This window comes from Fundulus heteroclitus, chromosome 9 (assembly GCF_011125445.2).
Source record: "Fundulus heteroclitus isolate FHET01 chromosome 9, MU-UCD_Fhet_4.1, whole genome shotgun sequence".
Taxonomy (NCBI): domain Eukaryota; kingdom Metazoa; phylum Chordata; class Actinopteri; order Cyprinodontiformes; family Fundulidae; genus Fundulus; species Fundulus heteroclitus.
The window spans coordinates 33,096,600-33,117,751 of record NC_046369.1 but is presented as its reverse complement, the minus strand read 5'-3'; the positions used below and the strand labels follow the sequence as shown (position 1 = coordinate 33,117,751).

General features: G+C 44.2%; 2 protein-coding genes across 3 annotated transcripts; one reads left to right on the top strand and one right to left on the bottom strand.

The window, feature by feature from the left end:
- Positions 1 to 38: 38 nt before the first annotated feature.
- Positions 39 to 11,243, top strand: si:dkey-66a8.7 (PI-PLC X domain-containing protein 1). Its single transcript, XM_012861244.3, has 6 exons — positions 39 to 766; positions 2,474 to 2,610; positions 6,482 to 6,610; positions 6,676 to 6,831; positions 6,944 to 7,127; positions 10,735 to 11,243. Exons 1-6 carry the CDS (start codon positions 685 to 687, stop codon positions 10,998 to 11,000), a joined length of 954 nt encoding a protein of 317 aa, XP_012716698.2. The 5' UTR covers positions 39 to 684; the 3' UTR covers positions 11,001 to 11,243.
- Positions 11,182 to 20,480, bottom strand: gtpbp6 (GTP binding protein 6 (putative)). 2 transcript variants are annotated; one of them, XM_012861243.3, is made up of 10 exons: positions 20,035 to 20,478; positions 19,822 to 19,959; positions 19,646 to 19,716; positions 19,431 to 19,561; positions 19,033 to 19,103; positions 18,788 to 18,946; positions 17,756 to 17,964; positions 13,287 to 13,435; positions 11,504 to 11,656; positions 11,182 to 11,426 (listed from the first exon to the last, which is right to left on the bottom strand). In XM_012861243.3, exons 1-10 carry the CDS (start codon positions 20,384 to 20,386, stop codon positions 11,300 to 11,302), a joined length of 1,560 nt encoding a protein of 519 aa, XP_012716697.2. In that variant the 5' UTR covers positions 20,387 to 20,478; the 3' UTR covers positions 11,182 to 11,299. The 2 variants fall into 2 exon arrangements, with proteins under 2 accessions (XP_012716697.2, XP_035997425.1); XM_036141532.1 differs by lacking the exon at positions 13,287 to 13,435 and having other exon boundaries at positions 11,300 to 11,426; positions 20,035 to 20,480.
- Positions 20,481 to 21,152: the final 672 nt, after the last annotated feature.

Here is a 21,152-nt window from a genome sequence, read left to right as displayed (position 1 = left end):
GGCTTATGGGCACCACATGTGGGGCTACAGACATGCATTTATCTCAGGGGTCACCATGTTGGTGACCCCTGCCGTTGAGTGTAATCTGGTAGCAGCCAGTCGTGGTAAAAGTGATGGATAGAGGTCTGATTATAATTAATAAATAATTAATAGTAATTAATAAGGTAAAGATTTGCGTGGATATAGATGTGAGCGATTTTAAGCCAGATAAGCAGAGTAAAAACGAAGCCGGCTCTGCTCCTCGTCAGTTTTCAGCTATTGGTATCCCCCTCAGTGGTTCCTCATTTTGTCAGCCGTAAAGTTTAATTTGTTTTATTAGACCAGCTTCATTGTGACGTGAAAGGAAAGCGATTCAGAAATAAATATGAAAAGTTTTCCTTACATCCAGCCTCTGAATGAAATGCACCGCAAACACACCACAGGATGCTGCTTTGAAGCTTTGTGGATGCCTTTTAAGTCCTGGTTTGTTTTTGAACGTGCGCCCCCTGGTGGCGCCGGTCGGTCAGCAGGAACCAGGAAACAGAGGGCTTCTCCTCCCTCCTCCCTCCTCCCGTCGTCCTGTCCGCCTGCTGCCGTTTGTGGTCGATGGCTGTGAGGAACCTGGTGAGGTGAAGCAGATAAAACATGTGACTGACCGTCAAAGCGCTCAGAGCCGCAGCTCGGGACGGGGACCGGCGGCCGGAGATGGACGTCAACAACCAGGACTGGATGTGCGCTCTACCGGAAGAGCTGTGGGACATTCCTCTGACAGAGCTGGCCATACCTGGTAATCCACTCTGCTTCTCACTCTGCTTCACCTTTTACCCCACAACGCTCCCTGAGAGCTACACGCCGATGTTCTACATCATTTCCACCATTTATCTGCCTTTAAAACAACAGCTGGTCCATTGATAATCCCGCGGATTAGATGCGTCTGAAAACGACATTAATGATCTAAATATATTCACACATAATTCTTAGAACTCCTCTTCTACCTTTAAAATGTTTTATACAGTGATGGAAGGTCCTTTTACTCAAGGACTTGTCTTAAAAATACGTTCTGGACGTTTTTTTTTTAATCTTGATAACTTGCGCTGCTTTACAGTTTTCTATTTTACATTAAAGTTGTAGTCTGTCATTTCTTTAAAGTCTGTTCCTGTTGTACCAAGCATCCACCAGGTCTGGTCCAGTTGAAGGCCAGATTTAAGGCATATTAAAGGCACTTGCGTGAAGATGTTTGTAAAATTAACTGGAATCATTTTAGATGTTTTTGGTCTGCTGCGTGGTTCTGTGTCTTCACGCGTCCTGGTGTAAATCTGTGTTTAACGAAGATTAAAATCTGCTCTTTCGACAACAGGTTTCCTCACGCCTCTGGTGATGATGACATCACACAAGGCTTGTCCTCTTGTATTTTGCGTCTTATTTTTGCTATTTGGACACACAAACTATTTCAACAGCCAAATGTTTGAGCATAATGTGAGAACAGGGCATGAATTGTAAAAACGTTAGCGCTAATTGAAGAGACTGGACCGGCCGGATTTCATTATTTAGGATTTTCCGTGTTCATTTAGATACTGTTCGCATTGCAGCCAATGAAATTTAATGATTGAAGCAGGCATATAAACAGGTAGGTACCAAAGCTCTGAAGACGAGCATCACCATGGTCACCGTTTCCTTCAGCTTCGCTGGCGGATGAAAGAATCCATCAAGGCCGGGGGATCAGTTGGAGTCAAACTCTGCCTCAGTTGAGCCACTTTTAACTCAAGTGGAACTCAGATGCATGAATATCTGTCATAAATCAAATCGGTCATAAATCGCAGGCCGGCATTCATCTTTACCATTGTTTGCTCATCAGCTTGATTGGTGCGCCTGTTGTGACGTTATCTACTCAAATACAAATAAAGCAGAATTAGCTCTCCTTTTCTCCTGCGCTTTTGAGAACCGTATTTAGGGAAATCATTCTGTGGAAATCCATACGTCATTACCCAGCTGCGCTTCAGCTGTCAGTGTAAGCTTTAATGAAACAAACTCACCAGAGAGTGGTCATTTTAAGGTTTATTTCTTAGCTCAGAAAGGAAGGGGAACTTTTATTTGTATTTTAAAAAATCTCACATTTAACAAAAAAGCGATTTTAAAAAAACATTTAAATGCTCCAAATATAATTTCCACGTAGAAAAAATAAAGTGAAAAGAAACTGAAATTAATTTAAGTCCACACACACATTATATATATATATATATATATATATATATATATATATATATATATATATATATATATATATATATATATATATATATACACACACATAGTATGAATGATGGTTTAGACAGAAACTTAAAAGCAGAAGTGATCAAAAATATAAAGTGAGACTTAAAAACACAGAGGAGAGGTGTTTCTTTTGTCCTGGGATTCCAGTTTTAATCAACATAGTTTTGCAAACCTGTTTCCTCTTCTTGGAAGTCTCAGTTATATTGGTGTCTTTTTCAAACAGGAAGCCATGATGCCATGAGTTACTGTCTGGACATAAACTCGCCCCTGCTCAGGTCGGAGTCGGACTTGTTCCGACTCCTGGATGGATTCTTTTACTGCTTTACCAGACCTGTCATCTTTAAATGGGCCACCACACAGGTATGAGGAAAAGGACCAAAAAACAACGGGTGTCCTCCTTCAAAACAATGTTTTGAACACACAAAACTCTACTGTCCTGTCTTTTTCTCACTCTCCTCGCCAAAATCATGGGTCTTTTAGAAACATGTTACAACCACAAACTTTGATGTTTTATGGTGATTTTAATACTTTGAGTCCAACTTAAATAACCGTGTAGTAGATGGAAAAAATGGATGGTTTCTCACATTTATTACAAATAAAAATCAGAAAACTGTTTCCTGCATCAGCATTCAGCCCCTGGAGTCAGTTCTTTAGAGAAAAAAAGCCTATACATTGTTTTCCCCCCCATTTCTCTTTTTAGAATCGATTATGTTCAGTCAGATTGAATGAAGATCAATGAAAAATCAATAAATAAGCTTTGCCCTCAGATTCTCTATTTACTTTAAGGTGTTTAACTTGACCGGGTCATTCTAACACACAGCTTGTGTTCTGAACCACTCCATGAACAGGTTTACTTTCAACATTGTCTTGTATTTAACTCCATCCATTTTCTCATCAACTTCGACCAGCTTCCCTTTCCCTGCTAAAGACAAGCGTCCCAACGACATGATGCTGCCGCCACCATGCTCTAGAAGGGATGTTGCATTCTGGGTGATGTGCAGTGCTAGGTTTCTACCACATATAGTGTAGTAATTGTGCATTGATGGCTTGTGACAAAGAGCAAGCAGGGCCTCCAACTGTCTTTCAGTGATGGCTTTTCCCATGCAACCCTTCCACAGAGCCCAGATTTATGGTCTGCACAGCTTTTATTTATCCTAACTCTTTTCCTACCTGGGCTGTAGCTCCTGTAAGTGTTACTGTGTTCTTCATGTGTAGTTTGTGCTCTCCTTGAGCAGGCTGTCATTGAAGGTCACCGTCCATCAAAGGGCAACTCTTTAGTATGCTGGTGAAGATTCTCAGTCAGTCATCCAGGTCATGGTTTCTCATGGTTTCTCAATTCAAAAAGCCTCCTAAACAATAGGAGGCTGTTTTCAATTGAGAAAGCTTCCTGGAGAGGAAGCGAAACGTCTTCAATTACGAAAAACAAGTCCAGTTGCTTTGTTTTTTTACTTTTCTTGGAACTCTTTAGTATCTGTTGCCCTAAATGGCCAAATATGGGCCATTTAAACTCAGAGCAACAGGTTTTGTTTTCTAACTCAGCTTTGTTGTTCACCAAGGATGCTGCTAATTGTTGTTGATAATAAAATAGGACAATCAAGCGATTAAATGTAAAAGCTCCAGTAGTGACCCGCCACAGCTTCAACAGAGGACAGATGTTGGACTCTTTCTGACAGATCCATTGGGGGTGTCAAGTTTCTCCAAGTTTGGACCAGAGCATCCTGTTGTTTAGGAGGTTAGTCGATTGTCTTGGCCTTGTAGACCCCAGCCTCCTCTGTTCTGATCATCTCAGCTACCAGAGCTGCCTCCAGCTTTTTGGACTTTCCCTGCATTTCTCTATTTTAGGACTTAGCTTCCTCCCCCTGATTTAGTTTTTGTCTCCAAGTTCAGACCAAACAGGTTTAGCTTTCTGCTGTGGAGATAAACGCATGTGTGGCAGCGAGACGCTAGATTTTTAAAGGGCAGGGATCTTCTCATCGTTAAAAGTTGAACACGCCTCCCATCTTCTTCCTGGTGTTTCCTTCAGTATTCTGTTGGTTCCAAGTTTCTATTTCCCGAAGTTCCAAGTTTCTGTTCTGGTTCCGGCTTGGAAGAGATCTCTGCTGGTTCTGATTCTTCTGGAAGGGCGTGACCTTCAGGTTGTACGGGCAGGGCAGAGGGCATGTTAGAGTCAGGTGGCTGCCTTCACGTTTCCCCACAATGTTAACATAGGCCCCACCCATGGTACAATGAAATTTAACAAGTTAAATGATTTCATTTGAATAAATTGGCTTTTATTAAATACAACACCTAGGTAAAATATTCATACTCACTTTACTCTGAGGCCCCAAGATAAAATCCACCGGATTGATTAATTTACTTAATTACTAAATAGAGTCCGCCTCCGTGGCCTAAATTGAAGATCGGCTTGAAGGAAGCCATTGTTAAGATGAAAACAAAACAGAAACAGCTTCCATTTGCTTCTACTCATGTAGGAGACACAGCAAACATGTGGAAGAACACAGGCAAAAAGGAAGTGTTCTGGTCAGCAAACATGTGATGGCAAACTAAGACGACACACACCGTACCCAGCGTGAAACATGGTGAGATTGCTGTGGAGGTTCACCTTCCGGCAGGATGACGACTCTAAACATCCAGCCAGAGCTGCGTTTAGATCAAACTACGCTCCCCGTCCAGTCTGACTGAGCCTGAGCCCAAGCATTTCAGTCTGTAGATGTGCAAAGCTGGTAGAGATCTTCTCCAAAAGGCTTACAGCTGTGTCTGCAGTTAGTAAGAGATTGATCTAGGACTACATAAAAAGTTAAACTCAATGCATCATTTCCCCTTCACTTCAAACACTACTATGTGTTTGTCTATGATCCAAAATCCCCCTAATGTGGCGCAATATATAAAAAACAGTTTAGTAAGGGACTGTACATGTTTAATTGCTGTGAGCTCATTAAGAACCCTTCTTTTAAACCAGACTTTACCTGCAGAATGGACGAGAGGAGTCCTTCCTGTTGGTGTTTAGGAGCCAGAAATCACGTGAATGTCATGACAGGTTGCAGCTGAGATGGTCCAAAGTTTAAGAAGACTAAGATAAAGCAGAATAGGACTGTTTATATTCTTTGCTGTGAGAGAAGAGGAGCTGAAAGCAGGAGGTCAGAGTTTAGAAGCCGAGGGTCACGACAGCCAGAGATTAGAGAAACCGCAGAGTCGACGGATTCTTCTAGTCAGGTTCCTCGTTACCGCTGGATGATCATGTGATCCACTCTGAATCTAAAACACTGCTGTTAAGCGTTTATACAAGCTCTGTTTTATGTATTATGGCAAAAAGATGAAAAAACATTAGTCCCATCAAAGATTTGTACTGTTGCTACTGTTTGTCACTAAATATTTCAGGTCATCAAACATAACTTGAGTAAATACATAATGCAGGGTTCAAAACAGGACTTCTTTTTTTTAATGGAAACCTGCTGTTTAAATCAGTCTGGCTCTATGTGATAATACCCCCCAGTCCATTAAATATTAAAACACGTTTGTCACAAAGATTACTGGCTTACTTGTAGAATGAGGTAGAACCTGTCTGATAACATAAGGTGCGCCAAAGGATTTCAAAAAGCAACACGCCGTGTGCTGATGCAAGGAATACAGGAACAGCTGAAAACCTAAACGTTACATTATAAAGCCATCTGTAATGGTCTGGGACTCCAGAGAACCACAGTGAGAGCCATTATGCACAAAGAGAGAAAAAACGGTGAACCTTCCCAGGACAGGCTGGCCTGCTGAAATTACTCCAGGAGCTCATCCACCACTGGCCCAGGAAGTCACAGAGCCCAGAACATCTAAAGCACTGCAGGCCTCGAGGGCACGATTCAACAATAAGAAAGAAACCGGGTAAAACTAGCCTCCACAGGAGAACTAAACGGGTAAAAAACCTCCGCTGACCAAGGCCCATCTAACAATTACGAAGAAACATCCTGAGGATCTCCTAAAGTTTTGGGATGATCCACAGCGCACCATCAAATGTACAGAGGAATGGCTCGAGAAACACAAAATGGTTCAGAGGTGTCTTGGTCCAACCTTGGACTTAAATCCAAATGAAATGCCGTCTCCTGATTTTAGTCTGGCCCCCTAGTGTCTGAATTAAAACAATTCTGCAAAGAAGAGGGGCCCCAAACTCCTAGACAGTGATGTAAAAAAAAAAAACTCAATGCAAGGTATTTAACACTAGACGTTCTGTCTCCGTCCTCAGGACAAAACCATAGAGGAGCAGCTCTCCAAGGGAATTCGGTACTTCGACCTCCGCGTCGCACACAAGCCCAACGACTTATCCGATGACCTCTACTTCACACACGTCATATACACACACCTGACAGTCCTGGTGAGTTTGGATCACTTTCACTGCTTCTCTGTTGCCTTCGCCATATAAGTCTTCCCCCTCTGCAGAAAACGCTCGAGTGCGTCGCCTACTGGCTGGACTCTCACCCGAAGGAGGTCGTCATTCTCGCCTGCAGCCATTTTGAGGGAATGGACGATGAGCGCCACGAGTCGTTCATTTCCTGCTTGAAGAGGCTGTTTGGCTCAAAGCTGTGTCCCCGGAAGGTCAGCTCCCTCCTTCTGCAGGTGATGTACCCTCCACAGCCAAAGCACCGCCTCACCGTGTGTGTGTGTGTGTGTGTGTGTGTGTGTGTGTGTGTACCCTGCCCCTGCACAGGAATCGGTACTGAGCCTGCGGAGTCTGTGGGCATCCGGTTACCAGGTCATTCTCTCCTATGAGTCCGAGCTCGTGGCGAGACATCCGCAGCTGTGGCCCGCCATCCCGTACTGGTGGGCAAACAAAATGACAGCTGAGGAAGTGATCAGCTACCTGGACTGGAAAAAAGACGTGGGACGTCCAGGTGAGTCGGTCTGCAGACTCCCCCGTTTTGTCACGACTCTCCCTCACGTCGGTTTGTTGGACTCTGTTTAGAAGTTGTGAAACATGTATTTGACACACAATGAGTCAGTAATTAACCTTTCGCTGCGGTTACTGCTGCAGGTCTGTTAAGGTACGTCTCTATCAGCTTTATACATCCAGACGCATGTTGTCCAATTCTTCTTGGCCACATTTTTTAAGCTTACCTGGTCAGTTTTCAAGCCCTGATACAGATTCTCCGTTGGATTTAGTTCTCGGCTTTGACTGGGTCAAACCATTGACCCATCCATCGCCTCCGACCAGTTTTACAGTCCCTGCTGGAGCAAAGGACCCTTTTCCTGCTTAAAGAGACAGGACCAAACATGGAGTAGCAGCATTCAGCTTCTATGCTCCACAAATCTGGAACAAACTTCTAGAAAACAGCAAAACAGCCAAAACACTGATTTCCTTTAAATCAAGACTGAAAACCTACCTGCTTAGAGCTGCTCAGCCCATAATAACAGGAACACCGACCAACATATTTGATGATCATTGGTGTTTTCACTTGATAAAATGTAACGTTTGTGACTGGTTTCACAACCAGTGACCGTTTCAATGTGTTTATGATGTTTTTATGTTTTCATGATGAAAAGCACTTTGAATCGCCTTGCTGGTGAAATGTGCTATACAACTAAACTTGACTACAGCGTAATGCTGCCACCGCCATGTTTCACTGTGGGCATATTGTGTTCAGGGTGACGTGCCTCTATAGTTTTTCACCACAGTGTTTTACACGCGGCTCCGAACGTTCAGTACTGGTCTCGCCTGACCAGATCGCCCTCCTCTCAGGTTAACTATGCCCCTACAATGTAGAAAGCCAGTTAGGATACCCACGTCTGAAGTCGTTCCTGACGCGTTTGTGTTCTTTTTGTTGGGTGGGTCGTTGATTTGGATCTAACTTGGAAAGCAGCTAAGAGGATGGGCCTCCATGTCCCTAAAAACAGCAGCGCTTCAACTGCAGTGCAAGCTGCGAGAATTAAAAAAAGACACCTGGATGGGCGTCAAAACGTTTTCAGAGAGCCTGACGGAAAGTCTGGTTGCCGTCGATTTGAGCCTGTTTATAGTTGCCATGACCCGGGAAACAGAAAATTTGCACAGGCAAATCATAACCAGTTTTTTATGTTTATATTAAGACAACTTTAGTCAAATCAACCCTGCTTCCTATTCCTGACGTTTATTTATGGAACAAAAAACTGGATCGCGTTAGATTAAAACGTTCAACCTTTCAACGTCTTAATGGCTGAACATGTTTAACACTGAATCCTAGGATGGATAAGGGCTACGACTGGCTGAGACCAATTAGCTGTGAGAACAGCTGAAGCTTTCAAGTTTTACATTCTAGCTGCCACAAAGTCCACTCACAAAATTGTGTTAGTCTCCAAATAATGACCCTGTTAAATAAAAATAAACTTAATTTATCACGTAGTTTCTGAATTACACAGCTCAAATAAATAAAGGGAACACTAAAATAACACAACCTTGGTCTGAATGAAATATTCTTATTGAATACTTACTAATGCATCCACCAACTCCTGGACAGTCTGTGGTGCAACGTGGCGTTGGTGGATGGAGAGAGACATGATGTCCCAGATGTGCTCAATGGATTCAGGTCTGAGGAAGGCGGGCCGGTCCGTAGCATCAATGCCTTCATCTTGCAGGAACTGCTGACTCTCCAGCCACATGAGGTCTAGCATTGTCTTCCATTAGGAGGAACCCAGGACCAACCACACCAGCATCTGGTCTCACAGTGGTTCTGAGGATCTCATCTCTGTACCTAACGGCAGTCATGATCGTGGAGGGCTGTGTGGCCCCCAAAGAAATGCCCCCCCACACCATCACTGACCCACTGCAGAAGCGGTCATGCTGGAGGATGCTGCAGTAGCAGAACGTTCTCCACGGCGTCTCCAGACTCTGTCACGTCTGTCACATGTGCTCAGTGTGAAGCTGCTCTCATCTGTAAAGATCACAGAGCACCAGTGGTGAGTCTTGGTGTTCTCTGGCAAAAGCCAAACGTCCTGCACGGTGCTGGGCTGTAAGCATAGCCCCCACCTGTAGACGTCAGGCCCTCATACCACCCTCATGGAGTCTGTTTCTGATCGTTTGAGCAGACACATGCTGGAGGTCATGTTGCAGAGCTCTGGCAGTGCTCCTCCTGTTCCTCCTTGCTCAAAGGCAGAGGTAGAGGTCCTCCTGCAGGGTTGTTGGCCTCCTACAGCCTCCTCCACGTCTCCTGATGTACTGGCCTGTCTCCTGGTAGCTCCTCCATGCTCTGGACGCTACGCTGACAGACACAGCAGACCTTCCTGCCACAGCTAGCATTGATGTGCCATCCTGAGCTGCACTACCTGAGCCACTTGTGTGGGTTGGAGACTCCGTCTCATGCTACCACTAGAGTGAAAGCAGCGCCAGCATTCAGAAGTGACCAAAACATCATTCAGAAAGCAGAGAACCTGAGAAGTGGTCTGTGGTCACCTCCTGCAGAACCTCTCCTTTATTGGGGGGTCTTGCCTCTAGTTTCCACCTGGTGTCTATTCCATTTACACAACAGCAGTGAAACTGATTATCAGTCTGTGTTGCTTCTTAAGGGGACAGTTTGATTTCACAGAAGTGGGATTGACTTGGACTTACATTGTGTTGTTTAAGTTTCCCATTATTTTCTTGAGCAGTGTATTTTATGTTGAGTAAGATAAAATTACCGTAATTACCGTACAATTAGGGATTGTACGGTAATTACGGTCCCTTTTCCCCCACAGGTTGCAGGGGAAAGACTTTCAATACCTCCTGAGGCTCAAGAAAGTCAGATAATATTTAACCCTGTTGCTTATAGGCCTGCTGCAACTGTCCCCACAGCAGCACATCTATCTGATTCACCACCGTTTAACAACACTCTCATCTTTGTTCACAAATTACAATTATCTGCATTCTTTAAGCCTTATCCATTTACAAGCTTCTCTGTATAACATTAATCAAACCGGGCTTTAAACCATTAACCGTTTCTTGCAAATAATCAGCATCAGATTACTGATTTAATTTTTTTGTAGTTTTTAAACTGGATCCTGGCCAACGCTCTTAAGCTACTTTAACTTCAGATACAGTTTTAAGTTTGGGCTTCTAACAGATTATCTTCACAAGATGCTCTCTCTCTCCTTTTTTTGTGCGTGTGAAAAATCTGATAAGTGTGGTATGCAGTTGCATGCAGTCCGTTGAGACTGCAGTTCTGAGAGTATGTCTCTTAACAGCTTTGCACATCTCCAAACTGAGGGCTTTGCCCTTTCTTCTTTGCCAAAAACCTTTGAGCACGTTGTAGCCACCACCACCCCTCCTGAAATAAATACAAATCCATGCCGCACTTTTCAGTTTTTTATCGACCACGCATCACTTTCCTTCCACTTCACAAATATGCTGCACTTTGTGCTGATGAGGTTGTAAGGTGACAAAACGTGCTTCAGTGGGGTGTGAAAACTTCTTGCGCGGTGCACTGACACTAAAACAGACGGATTTCCTGGGATGTTTCCACAAAGGCGTCATTTAGTGCTTTCCTGTCTCTACAGAGGGATTCTTCGTCTGCGGCCTGAACCTCACGGCCCCGAGGGCTCACATCGCCAAGAACCGGAAGGAATCCCTGCGGACGCTGACCTTCAGCAACTGGGAGTGTTTGAGGAGATGGGTGGAGAAGCAGAAGCCTGGATCGGACCGGAACAGCCTCAACATTATAGCGGGAGACTTTGTGGGGCCGCTTCCGCTCTGCTCTCTGGTGATAGCGCTGAACCACAAGCTGCGAGCGAAGACCTCCACCCAGATGACGCAGCATTATTAACTGGGATTTTAACTTTATTTCGGAATTTCTGTTTCCAGCTTCTTTTCGTGTTTCTAAAATTGTAAAAGCAATCATCGGTTACTGTTAGTTTTCTACCTGAGAAGATTTTGCATTGTGTTGGGTACCAGCATCTCTTATGTGCAATCAAGATATATTTTTACAGAGAAAATGTCTCATTCTGTTTCAGAATTGTCAACACAGATCTTTATGCCACTGCAGAGTAAACACAGTATTTTCTTAAGCTCTTCGTTGGTTCTGAGTTCAGTCTTTTTGGGCTCCAGCCGTCCGTCCGTCCTCTCTCATCCACCCTGGAACAGTTTCTTGTAGCGTCCGTGAGCGGCGGCGCTGATGATGACCTTGACGACAGCCGAGCCCTCGTCTGCGTTCACCTGCACGTCCTGAACGGTGGCTTCTTTGTACAGCCAGCTGTGAACGAGGACACATGTTCGCCGACGGTCGATGCACGAAATACGATGAGCTGAGACGAAGCGTCGCACTCTGACCTTAACTGGGGCGTGCTGAGGTTAACGCTCAGCTCTAAAATTTGTTTCCCTGTGGACTTCACGATCTGCTGTTCCACGGCCGTCTTCAGCTCGTCCAGGCCTCGCTCCTGCAGGGCAGAGATGAGCACCGGGCCGGGCTCTGGGCTCTCGTACCTGAGACACACACAGAGGAAGTCGCCGTTTAGATCTCGTGAACATGTGCGCAGAGGCAGGTTTCGATATGCAGGGCATGGCTCACTGCCCAGGGCGGCATTTCAGCAGGAGATGGCACAGCCACCTAACGGGGACTGGAGTTACGGGTCAGTTCCTGCCAGAACAACTTTTCTATTTCTGACAGTGTAGAGTGAGCCCCCCCCCCCCCCCCCCCCCGCCCGCATACAACCATACAATCATACAACAATTAAGATTTATAAGAAGTTTTAAGGCCAAACTAGATCTTGAACATTTTACAGTGAGCCGTTATGAGAGAGGGACAGCTCTCAAACATGCACAACATTGAGTGTTGAAGGACAGGTAGTGGACATAACTGTCCTAACCTGGTTACAGATTTAATGAAAACCACTGTCAGGGAAACTTTGTGAAAACAAAAAAGGTTTCATACTGTCCTTTAAACTAAAACCAAATGTTTATTTTCTGTTCTTGCAAAGGCTGTTTATGTTTGTGCTTAAAACTTAAAGGGGCCTAGTCACGTACCATGACAGTACAAATCTTTATGCCAGTAGCTCACCCTGGATGCATACAAAGATTTTCCGATGAAAGATTTGTGTCTTTTTCCACTTAGTTTTTGCTCTATTAGTTAGTAAACAAAGCTCTTTTGTGTTTATTTGCCATAGCAAGGCCATGTGACCAGAAGTGTGGTATTGCGCATTGCGCAAGCACCCAATGAGTAAACGAGGGGAAGCAATGGAGTCCACAGACACATGATGTTATAATGAATTAATACAATCATATGTATATGTTCATTGTTACCAGTGAAAGGTAATGTTAGATTTGGTTTGTACTGTGAATCGGTTGGTAAAAATCCACGCAGCACATGAATGAGGCATCTTCTCCGAATCGCTTCACTATGCCTCCTCCAACATGGCGTCCAACATGCAATTCAGAGCTCAACATGGTGTCTACGTATATATGTCTGTGAGGGAGCCGAGCGAGTCAGCAACGGCCAGCGGAGAAGGGGAAAGAAAGAGGAAGCAACCCTAACCCTGAAGACCAGGTTGGTCATCAACCACAACCAGCTGTCACTTTACTGCAAGGCATTGTGGGACGGTCTACTGGCTCGTAAGGTGCAAAGCGACACCTGCGATGGATGCAAAGCGACAGCTGCTGGAGTTGAAAAATCTGAACTTTTGTGTCGCGTCACGACAACCAATCAGGAACTGGATGTGGCTGTCTGCTGATCAAACCTAGTTCTTTGCAGGCTCAATAAGTACTAAGTAAACACTATCAGGACCAACATGTGCCGTATGCTGTATTTGAAGATGAATATATATATTTTTTGTTTACTTTTTATGATCAAAATATGTGACTAGGGCCACTTTAAGGGTGTAAATATATCAGTGCATCAACCATGGGTGGAGGAGGCGTTGATGGCGATTACCGGGGCCCAGAACGCAGAAGGAACTCCTTCCTGCTAGGACGACCTCTGAAGGTGTGTGCTAATTATAATTCAGTGTGTCTTTGTTCCTTTTTGTATAAAACAGACACTTCAAACCTTCATTGGTAGGTAAATAATAAACATGCCTCCAGCATGTTCCTAAGACCAGCAGGAAGTCTAAACTCTTACTTGTCTAGTAGGTCGATTTTATTGTGAACCTCGATCATAGAGCTCAGGAGCCGGTGTGGGATTTGCAGGTTCTTCAGGACATTCAGTACGTTCGCCTTCTGATTCACAGTCTCTGGATGACTAATGTCTCTGACATGAACCAGCAGATCCTGGGGGCATACAGAAACACAAAGTTGGAAACACCTTAATAACACACCAAGTTGTTAAATGTGCAAATTTTCTAAATGTTTGCAACATTAATGAAAGCTAAAGTCTTTAGGCGGTTTTGCTATGCTTAATCTCTTTTAGAACTGTGATGCCGACCTCCCAGGGGATGGGACGGGTGCTTCATCTAAACTGAGTAAATGTAACTAATTACTACCCACCTCTGGTGAGGAGTCATGCAATCTGACTGAGCTTGAACAAATATTTCAGTCTCCAGATGTGCACAGCTGGTAGAGACATACCCCCAAAACAGCTGCAGCTGTAATCACAGCAAAGACAGTTTCTACCAGGACTGGACTCAGGGGGCTAAACAGAGATGCACAGCGTACTTCTAGACTTTTTATGTAAAAAAAGAACAATTCCTTCCAATCTACAACTATTCCCTGCTTTGTGTTTGTCTAACACACAACAAAAAAAATGTAGGTCAACGGCAACATTTTGCCCCTCTTGTTCAATGGATAGAGTACAGGACTGCATATTATTAGTAAATCACTCAACTGCTGAACAAACACCACTACAATTTTCCTACACTTACAAGAAACACAAATATGCTTTTGGACAATCTCTCTGGTTGTGAATATTAAAAGGAACTCCACAGATCACTCTGTTTTAGAACTGCAGCTAGGAAACTATGAGTGGCATGTCTGCCAAGCCGCTGACTGCAGATAGCAGATGGTCTGACTAAATGAAAAGTTGACATCAGTATATCTGAATGGCAATATGCAAAAAGCACTTAAAAACATTATTCTGCATTTCTGCTCAAGTCTTTGTATCAAGAGAACAATAAATAAATGTTAGACTGTCTTAAGTATGATTGTGTATTTCAGCATAATTATGACTTACAAGTAAAGAAAACCCAAAATTCAGTGTCTCATAAAATTAGAATATCACATCAGATCAATCAATGAAGGATGTTCTAAGCACAAATGTCAGGCTATTGAAAAATATGTATATTTCTATGCACTCAACACATGGTTGGTCCTCTTTCATGAAGTATTGCATCAATGCGCCGTGGCATAGAGGCCATCAGCCTGCGGTTCTGTGAAGGTGTAGTGGAAGCCCAGATTGCTTTGATAGCTGCCTTCAGGTCTTCTGCCTGGTTGGTTCTAGTGTCTCTCATCTTTCTTTGATAACAGAACATAGATTGTTTGTGTGGGTTCAGGTGAGGGGAGTCTGCTGGCCAATCAAGAACAGGAACACCACGGTCATTGAACCAGCAGCTTTTGGACCAACACCAGCAGGTGACATGGCACCACAGACCATCAGTGACTGTGAAAACTTAACTCTGGACTCAAAGCAAAGTGGATTATGGGCCTCCTCACTCTCTTGATTTCCAGATGAAATGTAAAATTTAAAGTCATCTGAAAACAAGACTTTGGACCATTGAGCAACAGTCTAGTTCCTTTTCTCATTAACTGCAAACTGAAGCTGTTTGCGGTAAGGCGTATTGTGTCACTTCCTGTTTTCACGGTGTGAATTGCGGTCTGTCGCTCCAGACTCTCTCGCTTTTATCTTTAATCTCTTTGCTGTAACATCTGTTTCTAACACATAAGCACTTTTAAAACATTCTCTGTTGCTGCACATCTCGCTTGGGAACTCCTCGTGTTTCACACGGTTTGCTTTTTTGGCATGGTAAAAGGGCGCTAGCCTAGCTTTAGCCTAGCCTAGCTTTAGCTCCACAATGGCTCCATCTCCTACTATTACTTCAGCTTCTCCGTCTCTGTCTAAGTCTCCTCCTATCTCCTGCTCTCTGTGTCAGATGTTTAGTTATTCCTCTGCCTCCTTTAGTGATAATGGTACTTGTAATAAATGTAGTGTTTTTGTAGCTTTGGAGGCGAGGGTGTCAGAATTGGAGACCCGACTCCGTGCTATGGAAAAACCAGCTGATAGCCGCCCCTTTGCTAGCACGGAGCCACATAGAGTTACTTTATGTAGCGGTCCTCCAGAAGCAGCACCCGAGCAGCCGGGTAACCAGGCCGGCTGGGTGACGGTTCGTAGGAAGCATAGCTCTAGATTCCAGCCCCCAGGCCACCACCAACCTGTCTGCGTTTCTAGTTTTCCCCACTCAGCGACACACCCACTGAGAAGCCAACCCTGATTATTGGGAGCTCCATAGTCAGAAACGTGGCACTAGAGACACCAGGGACCATAGTTAAATGCCTGCCAGGGGCCAGAACAGGCAATATAGAATCTTAACTGAAACTGCTGGCTAAGGCTAAATAAGATTGTTATTCACACTGGCGGTAATGACACCCGGTCACGCCAATCGGAGGTCACTAAAGTTGGTGTTGCTTCGGTGTGTAAGTTTGCTACACGTAATTTTCTCTGGTCCCCTGCCTGATCTGACCAGTGATGACATGTTTAGCCGCATGTCATCATTCAACCGCTGGTTGTCTAGGTAGTGTCCTGAAAACGACGTGGGCTATATTGATAACTGGCGAACTTTCTGGGGAAAACCTGGTCTGATCCGGAGAGACGGCATTCATCCCACTTTGGATGGTGCAGCTCTTCTTTCTAGGAATCTAGCCGGATTTATTAGTTCTCCTAAATGCTGACAACCCAGGGTCCAGACCAGGAAGCAGAGCCGTAGTTTAACACACATCTCTGCAGCTTCTGTACTGTTACCCACCCATTATCCTATTGAGACGGTGTCTTTCCCACGGTCAAAACTTAACAGATCAAAAACTGATCTAAAAGGAACAAATCATAAAAATCTAATAAAAATCAATACGGCTCACCTTGAACCAAAAAATAAAAGAATTAAATGTGGTCTATCAAATATAAGGTCTCTCCCTCCAAAGACTTTGTTAGTTAATGAATTGATTTCTGATACTCAGACTGATTTATTTTGTCTCACAGAAACCTGGCTGCAAGAGGACTACATTACTATAAATGAGTCAACTCCCTCCAATTATTTCCACATGCCCATATCTGTGGGAAGAGGAGGAGGAGTAGCAACTACCTTTCAGTCTGATTTATTAATTAGTCCCAGGCCAATTAATAATTACAGTTCTTTTGAACATTTAGCCCTCAGTTTCCCTCATCCAAATTGCAAAGCAATAAAACCTCTTCTGTTTGTTGTTTTGTATCATCCACCAGGCCCTTACACTCAGTTTTTGGATCAGTTGTCAGACTTCTCATCTGATTTGGTAATAAACACTGGCAAGGTTATTATAGTGGGGGATTTCAACATTCATGTTGACACAGAATGTGATGACCTTTGTGTAGCCTTTAAAACTATACTAGATTCAATTGGTTTTGCTCAAAATGTGCATAAACTGACGCACCCTTGACTCCATACTTTAGACCTTGTGCTGACATATGACATTGATTGTGACGAATTAACAGTATTTCCTCACAACCCTGTCCTATCTGATAATTTTTAATAACATTTGAGTTTAATCTAACTGAGTTCTCCACCCCCAAAAGAGGGTTCCATTATAGTAGATCTTTATCGGACAAATCTGCATCAAACTTTAAAGAGTTTGTCCCCCTTTTAATATCTTCAGTATTGCAGAAATACCCTGCAGATAGCAGCAATGTTGTTTCTTTTCAATCACAAATAGATGTCTTTGTTAACGGTGTGACTTCGTCATTGCGTTCTGCATTAGACAATGTAGCTCCCTTAAAAAAGAAGGTGATTATCCACAGGAAGCTGGCTCCCTGATTTAATTCAGAGCTGCGTTTCTTGAAGCACAATGTTAGCAAATTGGAGAGAAAAAGGCGCTCTACACACCAAGAGGAATCCTACCTAATCTGGAGGGACAGTCTATTGTTGTATAACAAGACCCTTCGCAGAGTTAGAGCAGCATATCTTTCATCATTAATTGAGAAGAACAAAAATAATCCTAGATTTCTCTTCAGTACAGTTGCCAAACTTACACAGAGTCTTAGCTCCGTTGATCCATCCATTCCCTTAGCTCTTAGCAGTAATGATTTTATGGGATTCTTCATAAATAAAATTGATTCCATTAAAAATAAAATAATTTCAGCAACAATCTTTTGTGGCTTCCCCTCCTTATGAAGAATGTTGATGACCGTATTCTGGACATCTGTCCGCAGTCTTCCCCATGATTGTTGCCCTCTGACCCAGAGTGTGAGACCGCTTAAAGGCTCAGATATTTTGAGTTAATTAGCAAATTGGGGTGTGACATCATGAGTTTCCAATAATAAACTTTTTGATAGTATTCTAATTTTCTCAGTCACTAAATTTTGGGTTTTTAATCATCAACATTACAAGAGGCTTGAAAAACTGGATTGCATACCGAGTGTGTAATATCCTCTAGGGTGGCGGAGAAGGAGTCGATGAGCTGATGTGGAAGCTGGGACAGGAAGCCGATGGTGTCCACATACAGCACAGTCATGTGACTGGGCAGTTGGCCGGCGTGGACGGTCACATCGAGGGTCGCAAAAAGCTGGTTCCTGGGCTGCAGGCCGCTGTCGCCGGTCAGAGCTTTGATCAGAGTGGTCTTTCCTGAGCAGATGTCAGTAAAAGGGGCAAAAACTGGCTCACAGATTTGATCACAATGAAGCCGATTGTGATATATTAAATAATTATTTTTGTTCTTTGACAACATATTTTGGGAAAAACTGGTTAGTTTTAGACTAAGAGCAACATATATGCTCGTGCTCTGTTATTATGTTGCTCACATAAAACTAAGAACAACATGTGTTATTTTGCTACAACTTCTTTTAACTTATGGTGGGAACCTATGACAATGTATTGTGGGAAAGACTGATTCTGTATTCCTTATTTTGCTTATATTAGCGCTATTATCTGAGTTTGCAATATTATTTTGCTTCACACACTGCTGAGATGCTGGGAACGGTTTTTGTTTTGGAAACGGGACGAACAGCTCAGATGGGAGGGAGAAGTGGCCACTCTCGCTCCCATCTGATACTTTGTTTATTGGTATAAAAAGGAGGGGACCGCCCTCAGTCGTTGAAGTCAGCCGTGGGTTGTATGGACGCCCGGCCGCGTGGATTGTGCTCTAACCGGACTGACCAACTTCCCAGTCCTAACCATGGTAAGAGATGGAACAACACGCCTGTTTGAAAGCTTATCGGCTTTAAGTGCTTGGTACTTTGCGTGTGCGAAGTGCTTGCTGTTTTGTGTTGCTGTGTTCTGTGGGGAATAATAAATGTGTGCCTTATATTCTAACAGAAACAGTGTTTGAGTCCTTATTTGTGTTTGCCGATCTCTTCCGAATCTGAATAAAAATTTCATAAAACAGAGTGAAAACAACGTCCCAGCACCTTCAGAGAGGAGCCAGCGTGGCCTGTCTCCTGTCTCTCACCACAGTTGGTGTATCCCAGCACAGACACGATGGGCAGCTCCCTGTGTTTGCGCTGGGACCGCAGGAGGTGCCTCTTTTTACGAAGTCTTTCCAGCGCCGAGCGGATCTTATTCTCCCGCTCCTTCAGCAGCCTCTGCTGCACCTCGTACAACGTCTCTCCTGCAAGAACCAAGCAGGGAGGTGAATCTGAGCCTCAGTCAGCACAGCGTCCCGCCGACCGGCACGCAGCGGTCCCCCCGCCTCACCTGAACCTCCGATGTACCTCGATCCTCCTCCCTGCTGATCTAAATCTGCCATTTCGTTTTTTAGTCGAGATCTGCAGGTGGAACACAAAGTGAGGCTCAGCAAAAATCCCACAAACATGTGGGGAAGGTGTGGCCAGATCTGACAGGGCTCCTACACATTCTCATGTCCACATTCTAAACTTTTCACGACTCAAATATCATAAAATGCTGCGAGTTCTGGAAGACTTAAAAATGAACTTGGACAAATAGATGAATAAGAGGTGGATGGACACTACGACTGCTGACAAAGGTAAAGTGAATAAAGGAAATATAAACATTTAGCCAGAAGTTTGTTTCCCCCGTGGCTCCCCAGACTGTGTGGGAACCCTGACGCGCACACATGGATGGAGTGTGATCACCTTAATAAGGGGATCTCGGCCAGTGAGATCTGTAACTTGGCCTCCTTGGTTCTGGCGTTGCAGCGGAAGATGTGGAGAACCACGGAGTACCTGTCGAAGACCTTCACCCCCCAGGCTTCCTCAAACTCCCTCTGGGGCAGGATTTGGAGAGGTGACGCATCGGTACAGTGTGAAACTGCTCACTCAGCAGCACAGTCGGTTCGGCGATGTCTCACCTCGGACAGCGGGGACAGGCGGTCCACGTTGACAAACACGGCTGTGATCCCCACGGTTTGTCGGATTTTCTCTAAACAGAAAGCACAGATCGTTCAGACAGGAGTACCATCAGACCCAGACGCAGACCCCCCCCCCCCCCCACACACACACACACACACATACCGGCCGCCAGTACCTGTGAGCAGCTGGAAGTTGCCTTTCCCAAATATCCTCTTCTTCTCCGGCGTCTTCGTGGAGAGGACGATCTTGTCCACCACCGTCCAGTTGTCCAGGGTGTTCACTAGCCCCTCTGCCTCAGCCACCATCAGCTCCGCTGTAAACGCACACATGGTAAAGAACCCCCCTCCTGAGGACCGCCCGTCTCATCTGCGCATGCTGGATCCGTTACCTGTGGTCAGGTGCTGCTTCCGGCTGCCCCACTTCACGTCAGGGTGGACGATGAACACCCTGTGCTGTCCCTGTCCGATCCCTGCGGGGACTTGCTGCTGGAACAGCTCCTCCACCTCACGGTCGTCCGGGACGTCTCCATCCTCTTCCTCCTCCTCTTCTGTAAGTGACCTGCTGCCGAAGTCGTCCCTGTTGCTCAGGGCGGGTGCAGAGAGCGCCACGGTCCTGGACTGCAGGGTGGACGGGCATCCTGAGCGGCGTGACGTGGGGAGAGGTCTGCAGGCTGCCGCTGACCTGTGGCAGCTCCGTGGGCCGAGAGGCAGGCGAGAATGAAGGAACCTCAGGGTCTTCATGTTACAACATGAGGTTCTCTCAGGGACAACCTGGATTGTTTACGTCTTTAAAACGAGACTTCTTCTCCTGCTGCCGTCAGAACAGAGAGGTAGCACTGCCACCTGCTGCTGCGGCGACGCATTACAGTCAGGCGGAGCAGGGGCGGCTTCTGCATAAACGCTGGGCAAGCTCCTCCTTTTGCCCCCATTACATTTTTACACACACGCACACACACATTTTTTATATATATATATATATATATATATATATATATATATATATATATATATATATATATATATATATATATATATATATATATATAATCTCTGGCATGATAAGTTAAGTGGGGACAAAAACTCAACACCTATTAGCAGCAATTTTTTGTGATGCTTACAACCAGACTTTGTTCAATGTTGAATTACACATATAAATTAGCATAAACCAACAGACCAGAAAATCCATTTTATATAAGATGTAATAATTTTTTTTTATTCATAGAATTATAAAGGTTCACTCATAATGTTCATTTATTGAACAGAAAACATTCACATCAATCCTTCAACGAGCTAGCAAGGACAACCAACACTAGATTAATATTTGCTTTTAGTTTACATTTCTTCTATGTTTTATTTTGTTAAAAATGTCCTACATTTTATTATAAATATATATTTTTTTTACTTACTTTTATTCTCTTTTTATTTTCCAGTGTTTTAATCACGTAAAGCACTTTGCATTGACCTTGTACTGAAATATGCTATACAAATACATTTGCCTTGCCAAGAT

Excerpts from the sequence above, each read along its gene's own strand:
- si:dkey-66a8.7 (XM_012861244.3), top strand. The coding sequence starts at position 685 with ATGGACGTCAACAACCAGGACTGGATGTGCGCTCTACCGGAAGAGCTG. Across the intron at positions 6,611-6,675 it reads ACACACACCTGACAGTCCTG|AAAACGCTCGAGTGCGTCGC; the intron begins GTGAGTTTGGAT and ends CCCCCTCTGCAG. Across the intron at positions 7,128-10,734 it reads AAAAGACGTGGGACGTCCAG|AGGGATTCTTCGTCTGCGGC; the intron begins GTGAGTCGGTCT and ends CTGTCTCTACAG.
- gtpbp6 (XM_012861243.3), bottom strand. The coding sequence starts at position 20,386 with ATGAAGACCCTGAGGTTCCTTCATTCTCGCCTGCCTCTCGGCCCACGG. Across the intron at positions 19,717-19,821 it reads CAACTTCCAGCTGCTCACAG|AGAAAATCCGACAAACCGTG; the intron begins GTACTGGCGGCC and ends CTTTCTGTTTAG. Across the intron at positions 11,657-13,286 it reads AAAATCGACCTACTAGACAA|GTACGAGAGCCCAGAGCCCG; the intron begins GTAAGAGTTTAG and ends TGTGTGTCTCAG.